The sequence below is a fragment of the Oncorhynchus gorbuscha genome, linkage group LG08 (assembly GCF_021184085.1).
Source record: "Oncorhynchus gorbuscha isolate QuinsamMale2020 ecotype Even-year linkage group LG08, OgorEven_v1.0, whole genome shotgun sequence".
Classification (NCBI taxonomy): Eukaryota; Metazoa; Chordata; class Actinopteri; order Salmoniformes; family Salmonidae; genus Oncorhynchus; species Oncorhynchus gorbuscha.
Genome location: NC_060180.1, coordinates 24,480,122 through 24,495,416, shown reverse-complemented (window position 1 = coordinate 24,495,416; position 15,295 = coordinate 24,480,122). Strand labels below are relative to the sequence as shown.

Below are 15,295 nucleotides of genomic sequence, written 5' to 3'. Positions count from 1 at the left end.
GAAGCAACGTGTGCCAGAATGGTTCGGGATGGAGACAAGGAGGACGTTTGTGGAGTGGTTGAAAAATGAGTTTTAATGACTCCAACCTAAGTGTATGTAAACTTCCCGACTTCAGCTGTACCTGCTATTGAGGGCTCACTGACGATTGAAGTTGAAGATTTAAAGATTACTGTATCTATTGACTTGAAGACTGGACTGTTACTGATGAGTGGACAGAACTTGAGTAACACGAGGAGCGGCGATGAGAGGAGCAGGCAGGCTACCAGAGTCCCCCCCCCATCCCTTAAAACATTTTCTTTCCTTTTGTGGAGTCGATTCCACCCTAACCCCTTTAATGGGTGGCCTACATCATTTTTGATACAATTCCAATCTACTTACTAAAGAAATCTTGACTCCTTGTGTTACTGTGATTCCAAACTGGTCACAAGAACTCAAACCTTCATGTGTCCTGGTGCTCCAAACCTCCACCAGGTGGTGTAGTCAGGTTTTTATGACAATAGTACAGAAATATGCAAATGAGTGAGCTATACAGCTATACTATCTGAAGTAAGTCAAAGGATGTGTTGATCCTCCATTGACTGTGGGGGAAGTTGTAGGGGACATCTTCATACTAGTTTAGAAATCAGTGGTGGGGGAACCTTCTACCTTCTATTTCCCCACCAACTAGGATCTGCCTGTTTGGAAAGCCAGTGCTCTCTCGCTCTGAAACACCACACACACACACACACACACACACACACACACACACACACACACACACACACACACACACACACACACACACACACACACACACACACACACACACACACACACACACACACACACACACACACACACACACACACACACACAGACACAGACACACACACACACACACACACAGACACTTTCCCATCTCTATCCAGGCCTGACCGGCGAGTCTCATCATCTCTGATCCCCCTAGTGTCTTTATTGACTGACTGCCCAAGACCCCAGATCATTGTTCCCTAGATAAACTGTAAGTCTACATCTATCCCCTTAGAGCGTCTGATTACTAGCACGTCACAGACCTGGAGGTTTAATCCAGATCTTGGACTAGAATAGAGCCAGGGGGAGGGAGGGGCCAGGGCTGGAGGCAGGTTGGATTTGAAGGCTGAGTGACACCAGGCATGTACCCCAGGCTAATCCCGCCTTAAATAGCCCCAGGTAGGGATCTAGGGCAGCGCAGTTAACACCTTGGGAGCTCTCTGAGCTGGCACACTGTCCAACACACTCCTGGACGTGCCACACACACAGGAGGAGCAGGGAGAGGACTTTTCGGAACTTATCTAGAGTGGATCCTTGGACTATAGCTGGTCCAGGATGAACTTTGCCGCCCAGTTCATCTACGCCAACTACGCTGGTGATGGATCGCCCAGGAGAGTGGGATTCAACGACAGTGAGAATGACCCCTTCTGGCAGAGGTGGGACACTACAGATTCATCCCCACCCAGTTTACCCTACTAGACACAGAGGGATTCCCTACCTCAGCACCCCCCCCACCCAGAGGAGCCCCCAAAGCCTCCAGCTGTAGTGATTCCTGCTGTGACTCCTGTAGCGCCTCATTCCCCTTCATTCTTCCCCTGCACCACCTCTTCTCTCAACCCAAGGTCAACCAAGCCTGCCAGTCACAACCTTAACCCTCCACCATCTTCCTTCTCCTTCTTCCCGTGCCAAAACAAATCTACCAAGTCATCTACATCCACCAGTAAACCACTGCCTCATCATCCAGCATCTCCTGTCCCCAAATCTAAAGCCTCTAAAGCCCTTTCTGATCCCCATCCTTCTCCACCTGAACCAGCCTCTCCACCCCATCGAGCCTCCCCTGCTCCTGCCGTCCCCTGGTCCACAGTACCTGGCGCCACAATGGAAGCTTAAAGTGTAGTTAAATTCTACCAGCTGGTTTGAATCATACCATGCAGTCTATCCATTTCAGCAGTGAATATTGTGAGCAAAATGTAGGAGCCTGTTGAGGGATACAAAATGGTCTAATACCTAATGGTTCATGTCAGTCTCTCCTCAACATTATAAAGTCAATTATACTGTCAATGTTCTATGACTGCATGCATTAGGTGTTAAAAATGATTCCTACAGTTGTGTCAAGTTGGCTTGATGTCCTTTGGGTGGTGGATCATTCTTGAAACACACAGGAAACGTATGAGTGTGAAAAACGCAGCAGCGTTGCAGTTCTTGACACAAACCGGTGCACCTGGCAGCTACTACCATACCCCGTTCAAAGGCACTGAAATCTTTTGTCTTGCCCGTTCACCCTCTGAATGGCACACAGACACAATACGTCTCAATTGTCTCAAGGCTTGTATACTCATTGTATAGCGGATAATATCCTGTAACTATCTGTCATAAACACAAAAACATGGTTAGATTGGTTCTGTTTGGGGGTTTAGGCTGGGTTTCTGTATATGCGCTTTGTCACATGTGCTGATGTAAGGAGGGCTTCATAAATAAATGTGAAGTTTGAAATATATTATCGATCTAATTGTCAACCATCCGAACAATTAGATAATGTTTTGACATGAAGAAAAATGAATTACATGACTTTGTTACTATTATGTTAAGTATTGGTGTTTAAATCAACAATAAGCTTCTGTCTGATTCTGCATTTCTCATCACATGCTATATTTTGTTCACACTTTACAAGACACCCAGCGTTATAACACGGTCATAACCATGACATTATGTCACAACAGCTGACATTAGTTGTCATAACCTGTCATAATATGGTGATAACACTGTCATGACCCATATATTTACACCTGTTGTGACATCTATCTACCACCATAGTTATTTTATGGCTGGTTATGACACCTACATAAGAGTGTAAAAACTCACAAAACCGACTACAAGGCAAAACATTCCGAAACACCATAGCCTAAAGTACATGTCAACAGTGTGTTTGTTAGGTGTGTGTGTGTATATATATATATATATCTTTATTCTTTATTCTTTTATTTTATTGACCATATTAAATTAACATTTTAATTGTACACACGTTAATGTCAGACATGCACATACCCTAATGCTCTGTTGATGATGACTGGAATTAATGCAGGATACGATTTCAGGAGTAGGACAAGACACCATCTTTGTACGTGATTGGCCTATCTGGCTTATATGATTATGATGGTCATAATGCTTCTTGACAGTGTCATAAAGTGTATTTTCTTAGTCCAAGTAAAGTGACACAGGATGGTCATAATGCTTCTTGACAGTGTTATAAAGTGACGTAGGCCTATCTGGCTTATATGATTATGATGGTCATAATGCTTCTTGACAGTGTCATAAAGTGTATCTGGCTTATATGATTATGATGGTCATAATGCTTCTTGACAGTGTCATAAAGTGACGTAGGCCTATCTGGCTTATATGATTATGATGGTCATAATGCTTCTTGACAGTGTCATAAAGTGACGTAGGCCTATCTGGCTTATATGATTATGATGGTCATAATGCTTCTTGACAGTGTCATAAAGTGTATTTTCTTAGTCCAAGTAAAGTGACACAGGATGGTCATAATGCCTCTTGACAGTGTTATAAAGTGTGTTTTCTACAAGTTATTTAAAATAGGATGAGAAAAAATATGACTGTAAAGAATTGATTACAACAACAAAGGATTTAAGAAACAAAAAAAACAAGCAAAAAAATGTAAATGAAACAAACTTTCAAACAAAAATATACTTCTTGGCAGGGAAAAAGTCATTGGAATTAAATGTTAGTTTTGACACTTATGTAGGTGTCATAACCAACCATTCAACCAATCCTTCCATCCATTCCCTAACCTTAGAGCCGTGTGTGTGTGTGTGTGTGTGTGTGTGTGTGTGTGTGTGTGTGTGTGTGTGTGTGTGTGTGTGTGTGTGTGTGTGTGTGTGTGTGTGTGTGTGTGTGTGTGTGTGTGTGTGTGTGTGTGTGTGTGTGTGTGTGTGTGTGTGTGTGTGTGTGAGAGAGCGGTGTGCGTGCTTGAATGTGTGTGGTTAATAGGCCAAAACTCTGGTAATCATAAGGGACACCCTGGTGTACCTGGACATGGAAGGATCTGTGTAGATGATCTTCTAGTGTACAAAGAACAAGGTCACTGCCATCCCTCCCAGATAATGTAAAGCGGTGGCTTATTCCCGCATGTTCTCACAAACACGTACAAAACTTACTTCCAAAACTTAACAGAAACAGAGTTTATTTCCTTGTAGAGGGGAAATAACTCATTCTATCAGAATGCAAGCATCTGATGACAGGACAGGGCGATACACAATCACAGCAAAAACACGACAGGACAGGGCGAAACGCAATACAGCATGGTATTATTTCCTAATTAAATGACTAAATGATGATTAGGGGAATTGGGAGCAGGAACGGAACAGAAACAGAAATGATAAGGGTTGGGGAGCACAGGGCTCATGATAATAAATGACAAACATGCATTTAGAAATGATCTCCTCCTGCTCACTCTCGTCACTCTACATTTTTCGAAAAAAAAGTGCTATCTAGAACCTAAAAGGGTTCTTTGGCTGACCCCATAGTAGAATCCTTTGAAGAACACATTTTGGTTCCAGGTAGAACACTTTTGGTTCCAGGTGGAACCCTTTTGGCTTCCATCTGGGACCTTTTCCACAGAGGGTTCTAGATGGAACCAAAAAATGGTCATACCTGGAACCAAAAACGGTTATCATAAGGGGATAGCCGAAGAACCCTTTTTTCTGAGAGATTGCAGCCCATTGCTAAGAGTGTTGACCTGAAATGCATGTGTATAACGGTAAGAACTTTATCCAACACTACAGAAACCCAACCACTACTCTTCAAGCCCTGTTTCTCTCCCTCTCTCCACCAGCGAGGAGCAGCGTCTTGGGCCAACCAAACAGGGCTGCTCCACCTCCTCCAAGAGTACCTGCAACAAGGACGCCCCCGTCTGTAACGGGGTTGCGGGCTGGCGGCCCACCCTTATCCACCCAGAGCGCCTGAAGGACTTTGGTATTGAGGAGGAGGAGTGCCTCAATGGGAAAGTCAAAACGTTTGAGACCAAGGTGGTGGGCGCCCCTGAGATCCAGCTAATGGACCCACCCAAGACTAACAAGAAGAGAGGCAGCGAGCGCAATGCAGTCCCACCACCCAAGCCTGAGTACCTCCGCTTCGAGGACATCAGTGCTGCAGCCTTCAAAATCCAGTCAGCGATGCAGAAGACCCCTTGTACGGTATGCCCGCTCCAGTTCAGAGCCTTCTGTACACCCTTGGAAATAAGGTACTACCTATAACCATAAAGGGATCTTTGGAAGTCCCCAGCCTGTAGGAGTCTAGAACCAATTTGTATCCAGGTAAAACCTTGGTTATTTTATGGAGGGACGGTCAAAGAACCTTTTTATTCTAGGTAGTAGTTTGTTTTCTAAAAGTAAATACTTTAGATGATGGCTCCTGCTTCATGCAGAAGCTTATTCGCATTCTGCTTCTTTGTGTTCCCAGTATTCCAGACTGTCCAAACAGTATGGCATGGAGATCTTCCTAAAGAAGGAGCTCCTCCACTACACAGGCTCCGTAAAGGAGAGAGGCGTTTTATACCTACTCACCTCCCTCAACCAGGTATGAATCCCAATGCATTTCCCAAATCATCCCAGCTGGGGAACAGCTCATTTATCAAAACAAGTAACCAACAAGCTAACAAGTAGCTAACACATAGGGTTGCATAATTCCTGGAACTTTCAAAAAATCACCTGTTTTTCCCAAAATCCCAGTTGGAGGAGTCCTGGAATCGGGAGGGAATAAGCAGGAAATCCAGAATTTTCCACCTTTCAATTTCTGAAAAAACGGGGAATTTATTGAAGTTTTCAGGAATTCTGCAACCCTGCTAACAAGAAGCTAACAAGCAAAATAAATAATAATCACTTGATCAGTTAGCTAACTCATATCCCTCTCCACAGGAGCAGCAGAAGAAGGGGGTGATCGTAGCTAAAGACTGTAGTTTCTCCATGGCCGTGGCTCACCATGCGGTGGAGTTGAGGATCCCAGTGTTTGTCATCATGCCAGCCAGCTGTGCCCAGCCCCACCTCAGGGTGTACCGAGACTACGGCGCCATGGTCATCTCCTATGGTAGTACCGCCAGGGACTCCCTGAACCACGCCCGCCACCTGGCCAAGGAGAACGGATACCTCTGCCTGGAAGAGTACGTCATCTTGGAGATAGATTGCTTCGGTGGTTACCCCACATAGATGGGTGCCAGTCCCCATAGCTCTCCTTTGTCTCAAAACATGTACTGTACAGTGGGGACAATGTGGCCCTGGTACATGGACACATGGTTATATTGTATCTCTCTCTGTCTTTCTATTTTCTCTCTTCCTCTTCTATCTCTCTCAGGGATGATAGTGCTGTGTACTTAGCAGGGCTGGGCACAGTAGGCATGGAGATCTATGAGCAGGTGCCCAAACTAGATGCAGTCATTGTGCCCACAGGTGGGCAGTGTAGTCTACTGGTCAGCACAGCAGCAGCCATCAAACACCTCAACTCACGCATCACTGTCATAGTAAGTGTTTCCTCACTCTCAATATTTGTTTAGTGTACTATTGTCACAGTGGAGTAAGATGTAGCCATGCTCTCCAAAATCTCCCAAAAGAATATTGGGATTCATGTACCATGTTCTCTTTGACAGGGAGTTGAACCAGAAGGATTCCCGCTGCTACTACAGTCCCTCAAAACAGGCAGCCCAGTGGCTAGTGAACTTTACAACGTCCCCAACAGGAAGCTTTATGGAGGTACTGTGCCCTTGTACCCCTGTAGGCTATCTGAAACCAAACCTACTCCCTGTGATATGGTCTTTCTTTTTCTTAAATAGATCTCAATTGTCATGGCACAACTCACTGAACCTAACGCCTATATCCTGCTCTCTATCCCCAGATCTATTTGAGCACTCACTGGGGACCCACACCTTCCAGTTGGCTAAGAAATATGTGGACAAAGTCGTTACTGTCAGGTACTACATCTCTATGGAAGGGGCGGGTATCTCTCGCCACACATTTGCCATAGTCATAGTTTTCTACATATATGGACATAGACGTCCCTCAGTTCCCCAGGGCCCTGAGTGTTTCCAGGGCTCTAAATTGGTAGCACTAATGCGCCCAACTTTAAAAAGTTTAGAAGCACCAAAGTATTTGGGAACACCAGAAAAGTGATTAGGCCCATATGAATCCTATCTTGGAGGAGCTATCTAAGATCCCCTTTCCTTTCTTTCAGGGCCATCTTACTGGGCCAGGTTGTTAGCCAGCTAGGTAACATGGGTTAGCGGCCCGCTTGACAAGGTTTATGAAATTATCAAATGAGACCTGAGAATCTGCAGTAGACAGGGAAAAAATGTATCTCCTGTCATATGAGTTATACATGTTGAACGGTTTGGGCCAGAGACGAGCAGTTCTATGTGTTGCAAAGCTTCTCACAGGTGGGGTGCAAAGGGAAGTGAACACTGCCGCTACCTCGCTCTCCAATCAAGGTGCTTGAACTGAGGCGCAAACAGAGTGTTGAAAAGCAAAAATGTGTCTCTGCCTTAGCCTTTTACAGATAGAAAAGAAGGAAGCTTTTGTATATTTCTACATGGTCTCTAATGGGTTCAGGGACTAATCTCAATGGGAATAAAACTCAAAACATGTGATTAGTTGCAATAAATCAACCAATAGCCGGTCATTTTTAAATATTTAAAAGTCTTCTTTATTTTTGTCTGTAAGACCTAGAAAAAATATAAGGGCCGATGTTGGTTAGACACCTAGTAATAAACAAGCACTTAAGAGTAGCTGAATTTCCTCTCACTCTCACAGATGAGGTGAAATAAAACAATATATTGACTTTGCTCGCTGCAATATGATACAAATGTAACAACAGCCAGAGCGTAGTGGACGAGAAACACAAATATATATATATATTTAACCTTTATTTAACTAGGCAAGTCAGTTAAGAACAAATTCTTATTTACAATGACTGCCTAACTTAGCTTGTTGCGCCTAACAACACAAATATAATTTTGCCATTCAATGTATTATCTGGGAAAATATGTTTCCAGACCCACTTCCAGCTCATACAGCTAAATATTTAGGAGCATATGGGAGCAAGATGGTCTCAAATTAGAGCCCAGGATGCAGTAGAGTGTTTTGACAATATTATTGTCCTTTAGCACTATTGTTGTTCTCTCTCTCTGAGACTCCCTGACCACTATCTATTCTCCTCAGAGAAGAGGACTCTCTGGTAGCCATGCTGAGGTTCCAGGAGTTTGAACGCTCCACAGTGGACACAGAGGGAGCCATGGGACTAGCGGCCATCTTGGCTGGGCAACTACCAGAGCTAAAGGGCAAAAGGTGGGTTTACAAACTGTAACAAAACATAGGAGTGAATCCTAAGACTTTGCCTCCCATTGACATACTGTAAATGCATGACTTCATGAAAATTGGACTTAAGTGGAAACTAGGATTCACACCATAGTGTCCTAAATGTAACCTGTTGATATTCCGATGAACTGATTCTGCATCTATCTCCTTGTCTGCCCGCTGCAGGGTAGCTGTGGTGGTCAGCAGTGCTAACATGGAGTTGGACCTGATCAGACAGTGTGTTGACCGCGCCCTGGTTCTGGATGACCGAGTCAGCAAGTTTACAGTGCAGCTGGGGGACTTTCCGGGGGACATGGCCAAGCTACTGGACATGCTGGCAAGAGAGGACATCAAGTGAGCTAACACTAACAAAATAACAGATAGTTATGACCTATACTGTACATTTGAATATAAATACCCTAGTGTATAAGAGGTTGATTACTCTCTATTTATCTGAAACACACACACAGGTCACACATATCAGTGTGTGGTCATACAGACTGACAATAACCCAGTACTGCCAGAGCTTATTGATCAACAAATTCCTGATATCTGTGCTACATATGGATAGAGATGAGTGTGTATAGTTAGATTGCGGTGCGCATATTTAGACAACTCTCTCTTTGTAATGCCATTGTGACCAATCTGTCCATGTGACCCTGTTCCCCCACATCCAATCACGTCAGAATAAGACACAGGACAGGGGTAGGCTTTAACTGGCAGGATGATCAGTCTGGACATACAAATCCTCTAACACAAAGAACAATGTGAATTTAGTCTGCTCCTCTCTTCCTTCTCATCCAGTTTCTTTCTCTTGTTCTTATCATCATCCATCTCACTATCTTTTCTCTCTCTCTCAGGCTGTTGGATATTTGCCACCGGAGACACAGTGACAAAGGCGATCTCTTCAAGGCCCAGGTACGACAGCATTAGCCTTCATCCCACCTCCCTCGCCTCTTCCCCCCGACATCCACTCAACTGCTTCTCCAATGACTGTACATATGAAGCGCTTGTCACACTGCCGCTGCAAATGAAACCCTGGCTCGTTGCCGCTGTGTTGGCAGTGCAGGGTGGTGTGAGATAAGTGGTGGATTCCGGGTACAGTGCTGCTAGACAATGTGTCAATATGTGATTGATTTTGAAGTGGTTTATGACTCAGAATTTCTGATTGAGCCGTTGCCTACTAATGTCATGCCTAATTTAAAGTTCTAGATGTGTGATGTCAACTGACTGTAAAGTTGGTAGCTGTAAAATTATTTATGTGTAGGTAAAGGTAGAATACTATGTTACCACAATGTAGCAGATTAAGGATAGTCATAGAATTCAGACAGACTGGAATCAATTGGGATTTCAGGTGTGTTGAGTGTGTTGGGAGCGTGTTGCGTCGCAGGTTGACATAAAGTCCAGTCAACTTTGTTCTAAGGGCAGAAATAATCTGATAGGTTTAGGGCAGCACAAATCTATTTCTTGAACTGCATTGTTGGTTAAGGGCTTGTAAATGAGCATTTCATGGTAAGGTCTTCCCCTGTTTTATTCGGCGCATGTGACAAATAAAAATTTATTTGATTTATGTCACCAAAAAAAGCATAACCTTCATAATTTATAAAGGTCATGTTAACTGACTGATATTATCTCATAGAATTTATAAGATCTCCTACACCTGTTACTTCAGAACTTATTTTTGGCATTTATCCAAAAAACCCTATTCTTTCCCCATGTATTTTCCCCATATGAATGGTTGAAAGAACCAGAAGTAACTTATTTTGTTTTTTTTAGGACTACAAGCTGGTGGGCTCTATTAGCATTTAATGGGGAATATTTAAACAATGCTATGTAACCTAATGTCTAGAAGTAAAACAATATTCAAAATTCTAAAGGTTGACCTAACTCTAAAGATATGGGTGGAGTTTAACAGATGCACAACTTTTGAAAACATGGCGCAGGTTAGAACTCAGAATCTTGTAAATAAAACTTTCATTTACATGTTGAATTGTTTTGAAATCATTATTGTGCTACAGTAGTCAGACAAATGTGACAATATCTCTACGGTACAAATCAAATCAAAAGTATTTATATAGCCCTTCGTACATCAGCTGATATCTCAAATAGCTGTACAGAAACCCAGCCTAAAACCCCAAACAGCAAGCAATGCAGGTGTAGAAGCAAGGTGGCTAGGAAAAACTCCCTAGAAAGGCCAAAACCTAGGAAGAAACCTAGAGAGGAACCAGGCTATGTGGGGTGGCCAGTCCTCTTCTGGCTGTGCCGGGTGGAGCTTATAACAGAACATGGCCAAGATGTTCAAATGTTCATAAATGACCAGCATGGTCAAATAATAATCACAGGCAGAACAGTTGAAACTGGAGCAGCAGCACGGCCAGGTGGACTGGGGACAGCAAGGAGTCATCATGCCAGGTAGTCCTGAGGCATGGTCCTCGGGCTCAGGTCCTCCGAGAGAGAAAGAGTGAATTAGAGAGCATACTTAAATTCACACAGGACACCAGAAAGAACAGGAGAACTACTCCAGATATAACAAACTGACCCTAGCCCCCGGACACATACACTACTGCAGCATAAATAATGGAGGCTGAGACAGGAGGGGTCAGGAGACACTGTGGCCCCATCCGATGATACCCCTGGACAGGGCCAAACAGGAAGGATATAACCCCACCCACTTTGCCAAAGCATAGCCCCCACACCACTAGAGGGATATCTTCAACCACCAACTTACCATCCTGAGACAAGGCCGAGTATAGCCCACAAAGATCTCCGCCACGGCACAACCCAAGGGGGGCGCCAACCCAGACAGGAAGATCACATCAGTGACTCAACCCACTCAAGTGATGCACCCCTCCTAGGGACGGCATGAAAGAGCACCAGTAAGCCAGTGACTCAGCCCCTGTAATAGGGTTAGAGGCAGAGAATCCCAGGGGAAAGAGGGGAACCGGCCAGGCAGAGACAGCGAGGGCGGTTTGTTGCTCCAGAGCCTTTCCGTTCACCTTTACACTCCTGGGCCAGACTACACTCAATCATATGACCCACTGAAGAGATGAGTCTTCAGTAAAGACTTAAAGGTTGAGACCGAGTTTGCGTCTCTCACATAGGTAGGCAGACCATTCCATAAAAATTGCTTAGAAATCCTAGAGGCAATTAGGAGGCCCGCGTCTTGTGACCGTAGCGTACGTGTAGGTATGTACGGCAGGACCAAATCAGAGAGATAGGTAGGAGCAAGCCCATGTAATGCTTTGTAGGTTAGCAGTAAAACCTTGAAATCAGCCCTTGCCTTGACAGGAAGCCAGTGTAGGGAGGCTAGCACTGGAGTAATATGATCAAATTTTGGGGTTCTAGTCAGGATTCTAGCAGCCGTATTTAGCACTAACTGAAGTTTATTTAGTGCTTTATCCGGGTAGCCGGAAAGTAAGAGCATTGCAGTAGACTAACCTAGAAGTAACAAAAGCGTGGATAAAATTTTCTGCATCATTTTTGGACAGAAAGTTTCTGATTTTTGCAATGTTACTTAGATGGAAAAAAGCTGTCCTTGAAACAGTCTTGATATGTTCGTTAAAAGAGAGATCAGGGTCCAGAGTAACGTCGAGGTCCTTCAGTTTTATTTGAGACGACAGTACAACCATTAAGATTAATTGTCAGATTCAACAGAAGATCTCTTTGTTTCTTGGGACCAAGAACAAGCATCTCTGTTTTGTCCGAGTTTAAAAGTAGAAACTGGTCTCCTGACTTGAAAACAATAAAATGTAGCAAACTAGTGACAACATGCTAAGCTAATCAGAGTAAGCTGGCTAGCTAAGCATTTAGAAACCTCTTAGCTGACTAAATAAATGTTGACTAAATAAATAGAGCTAATATATAAGAAAGTCAGCTAGCATTTGCTTCATTGAAATGTTAAAGGTGCAATATGCAACTTTTTTGGTAATCCGACCATTCTCTACACCATACTTGCTTGTTTTAGGCGAACTAAATTAGGCAAACTAATTATATTTTTGCAACCAGGAAATCGCGGAGCGATTTCTGCATCGGACATCTTTACATTGAAGAAGCTATATGAACAAAAATGTGGATGGACAGTGAAGCTGCAGCAACGTAAAATGCTAAGCTAAACGGAACTAGTTGGCTAGCAGATAGCCATCTCTTACTAACGTTGAGTCATAGAATAGAGCTAGATTGCTAGGTCTCAAATATACCAGTAAGTCAACTCCCACTTAAAATATTTACTTGAGTAAGCGAATTCTATCAACTTAAAAATTGGAATGAACTGTTATGCTTCCCTGGAGGAAGAAATGTAAAATGCTACACTAAACTGAACTAGCGGGCTAAGCAAATGTTAAATCATAAGTTAGAGCTAGCGAGCTGGGTCTCAAATATGCCAGTAAATTAGAAAATTATATGGAGCAAAAATAATTGGTAATATTAAGCCTAATAAATTAGAAATTAGTATACCCTGTTTAAATTCTGCTCCGGGGGCAGTAATATTAGTTTGGGTGAAGATAACTATAGGATATAATTCAGATAAGTCATGGCTGCCTCTAAGGCAGTAAATACTACTTTTTGTGCTTCAAGTCTGCCCTTAGGACACCAAGTGATCTTGACCCAAACTAACATTAATGCCCCTGGGTAAGCATTTAAACAGTGCATTCAAATGGCTGCCCTGGGGGCAGTTCAGACTTTTTAAAATGACCTTTTGTGCTTGAAGTCGGTCCTTATGGCCTATAAGTAGTTTGACCCATACTAACATTTCTGCCCCAATGGCAGCATAAACTGTATCTAGCTATTTCTATTTTATGATTCAACATTAGTAGGAGATAGCTTAGCATTTTACGTTTCCGCCCCCAGGGAAGCATAACCGTCCATTCACATTTTTCAGTTTAAATAGCTTATTCAATTAAATATTTTGATAAAGTCTGATCTGATTAACTACTGTATTTGAGACCTAGCTAGTTATATTATATGACTCAACATTAATAAGAGATAGCGAGCCAACTAGCACTGTTTAGCTTAGATCTATTTACTCGGCTGCCCCCGGGGCAGCATACCTGTCCATCCCCGTTTTTTAAAGGTTATATAGCTTATTCAATAAAGCAAATGTTAGCTGACTTACTATATATATATATTAGCTAGCGCTATCTATTTAATCAGCATGAGTAGTTAAAAAGGTTAGCTAGCAAGCGTGCTCTGATTAGTTTAGCATGTTGCTGCTATCTTGCTACATTTTAGTATTTGCCTCAAGTCAGGAGACAAGTTGCATTTTATAGATATTGTCACATTTGTCTGACTACTGTAATACAATAATGATTTCAAAATGTTACATGTAAATTAAAGTTTCATTTACAAGATTCTGAGTTAACGTATATACTGTACTCTATATCATCTACTGCATCTTTGTAATACATGTATCACTAGCCACTTTAAACTATGCCACTTTGTTTACATACTCATCTCATGTATCTACTGTACTCGATACCATCTACTGCATCTTGCCTATGCCGCTCTGTACCATCACTCATTCATATATCTTTATGTACATATTCTTTATCCCTTTACACTTATATGTATAAGATAGTAGTTTTGGAATTGTTAGCTAGATTACTCGTTGGTTATTACTGCATTGCCGGAACTAGAAGCACAAGCATTTCGCAACACTCGCATTAACATCTGCTAACCATGTGTATGTGACAAATAACATTTGATTTGATTTAACCTGCGCTATACGGGCACAAGGCGAGAACCAAATTCAGACACAGGAGGCAGATGGTAGAGCTTCAATATTTATTATAACAAAGGGAGTAGGCAAAGGCAGGTGGGGGACAGGCGAGAGTTAATATACCAGGTCAGGCAGGTGGGTTCAGAGTCAGGACAGGCAAAGGTCGAAACCAGGAGGACGAGAAACAAACAAACTGGGGAAAAATAGGAGCAAGGAAAAACGCTGGTTGACTTGGCAAACAAGACGAACTCGCAAGAGTTCAGGAAACAGGGATATATAATAAGCGACACCGGGAGGGGGTAGAAACAATCAAAAGGACAGGTGAACTAAATCAGGGTGTGACACTAACCCATTGACCTTTTAGAAACCAATCAGATTTTTTCTGCCCTTAGAAATAAATTGACTACATATTATGTCAATCTGCTGTTGGCAGGACAGATGCTACAACCACATAGCAATGGTACGTTCTAAACATGTATGAGTGGGTCAATGTATAATTAGTTTAGACACGCCATTGTTTGTATGCAGTTGACGGAGAGTCTGTGTATATAGCACTATCAGTGAAAGATTATTAGGATTAAATATGTGTTGTGTGCCCACAGGTGGAGTGTGTAGTGGAGACCAGGGATAAGACACAGAGCACTCAGCTCCGCAGGATACTGTCTGAGCGCTACCCCACACGACACTGGCTGGACCGGTGATTAACACTTGTCATGGCTCTCAATCTGACCATCCACACACACACACATGTACAGTACCAGTCAAAAGTTGACACACCTACTCATTCAAGGGTTTTTATTTATTTGTACTATTTTCTACATTGTAAAATAATAGTGAATACATCAAAACTATGAAATAACACATGGAATCATGTAGTCACCAAAAAGGTGTTCTGTTGAATGCCAAGAGTGTGCAAAGCTGTCAAGGCAAAGGGTGTTTACTTAAATAAATCAAAATACATTTTTGATTTTTCAAACACTTTTTTGGTTACTACATGATTCCATATGTGTTATTTCATAGTTTTGATGTCTTCACTATTATTCTACAATGTAGAAAATAGTAAAAATAAAGAAAAACCCTTGAATGAATAGGTGTGTCCAAACTTTTGACTGGTACTGTATGTACGCACATGCACGTCACACCCACACTGAAACAGAAACTTTGTGAATATGTATCCAAACTAACACATAATACATGCATTGAAATCTTTGCTGCA

At 42.6% G+C, this 15,295-nt stretch overlaps 1 protein-coding gene across 3 annotated transcripts; it reads left to right on the top strand.

Moving 5' to 3' along the window:
- Positions 1–1,210: 1,210 nt before the first annotated feature.
- Positions 1,211–15,003, top strand: LOC124041390 (serine racemase-like). Of its 3 annotated transcripts, none has more exons than XR_006839931.1 (12): positions 1,211–1,445; positions 4,862–5,222; positions 5,488–5,604; positions 5,943–6,184; positions 6,376–6,541; positions 6,668–6,770; positions 6,913–6,988; positions 8,232–8,357; positions 8,553–8,720; positions 9,227–9,284; positions 14,682–14,889; positions 14,950–15,003. XR_006839931.1 is itself a non-coding variant. In XM_046358910.1 (11 exons), the coding sequence occupies exons 1-11, from the start codon at positions 1,345–1,347 to the stop codon at positions 14,778–14,780; spliced, it is 1,617 nt and encodes a 538-aa protein (XP_046214866.1). In that variant the 5' UTR covers positions 1,211–1,344; the 3' UTR covers positions 14,781–14,926. The 3 variants fall into 3 exon arrangements, 1 of the variants encoding a protein (XP_046214866.1); XR_006839932.1 differs by lacking the exon at positions 14,950–15,003 and adding an exon at positions 14,472–14,539 and having other exon boundaries at positions 14,682–14,922; XM_046358910.1 differs by lacking the exon at positions 14,950–15,003 and having other exon boundaries at positions 14,682–14,926.
- The last annotated feature ends 292 nt before the right edge of the window (positions 15,004–15,295 follow it).

Excerpts from the sequence above, each read along its gene's own strand:
- LOC124041390 (XM_046358910.1), top strand. The coding sequence starts at position 1,345 with ATGAACTTTGCCGCCCAGTTCATCTACGCCAACTACGCTGGTGATGGA. Across the intron at positions 5,223-5,487 it reads TGCAGAAGACCCCTTGTACG|TATTCCAGACTGTCCAAACA; the intron begins GTATGCCCGCTC and ends TTGTGTTCCCAG. Across the intron at positions 8,721-9,226 it reads CTGGCAAGAGAGGACATCAA|GCTGTTGGATATTTGCCACC; the intron begins GTGAGCTAACAC and ends TCTCTCTCTCAG.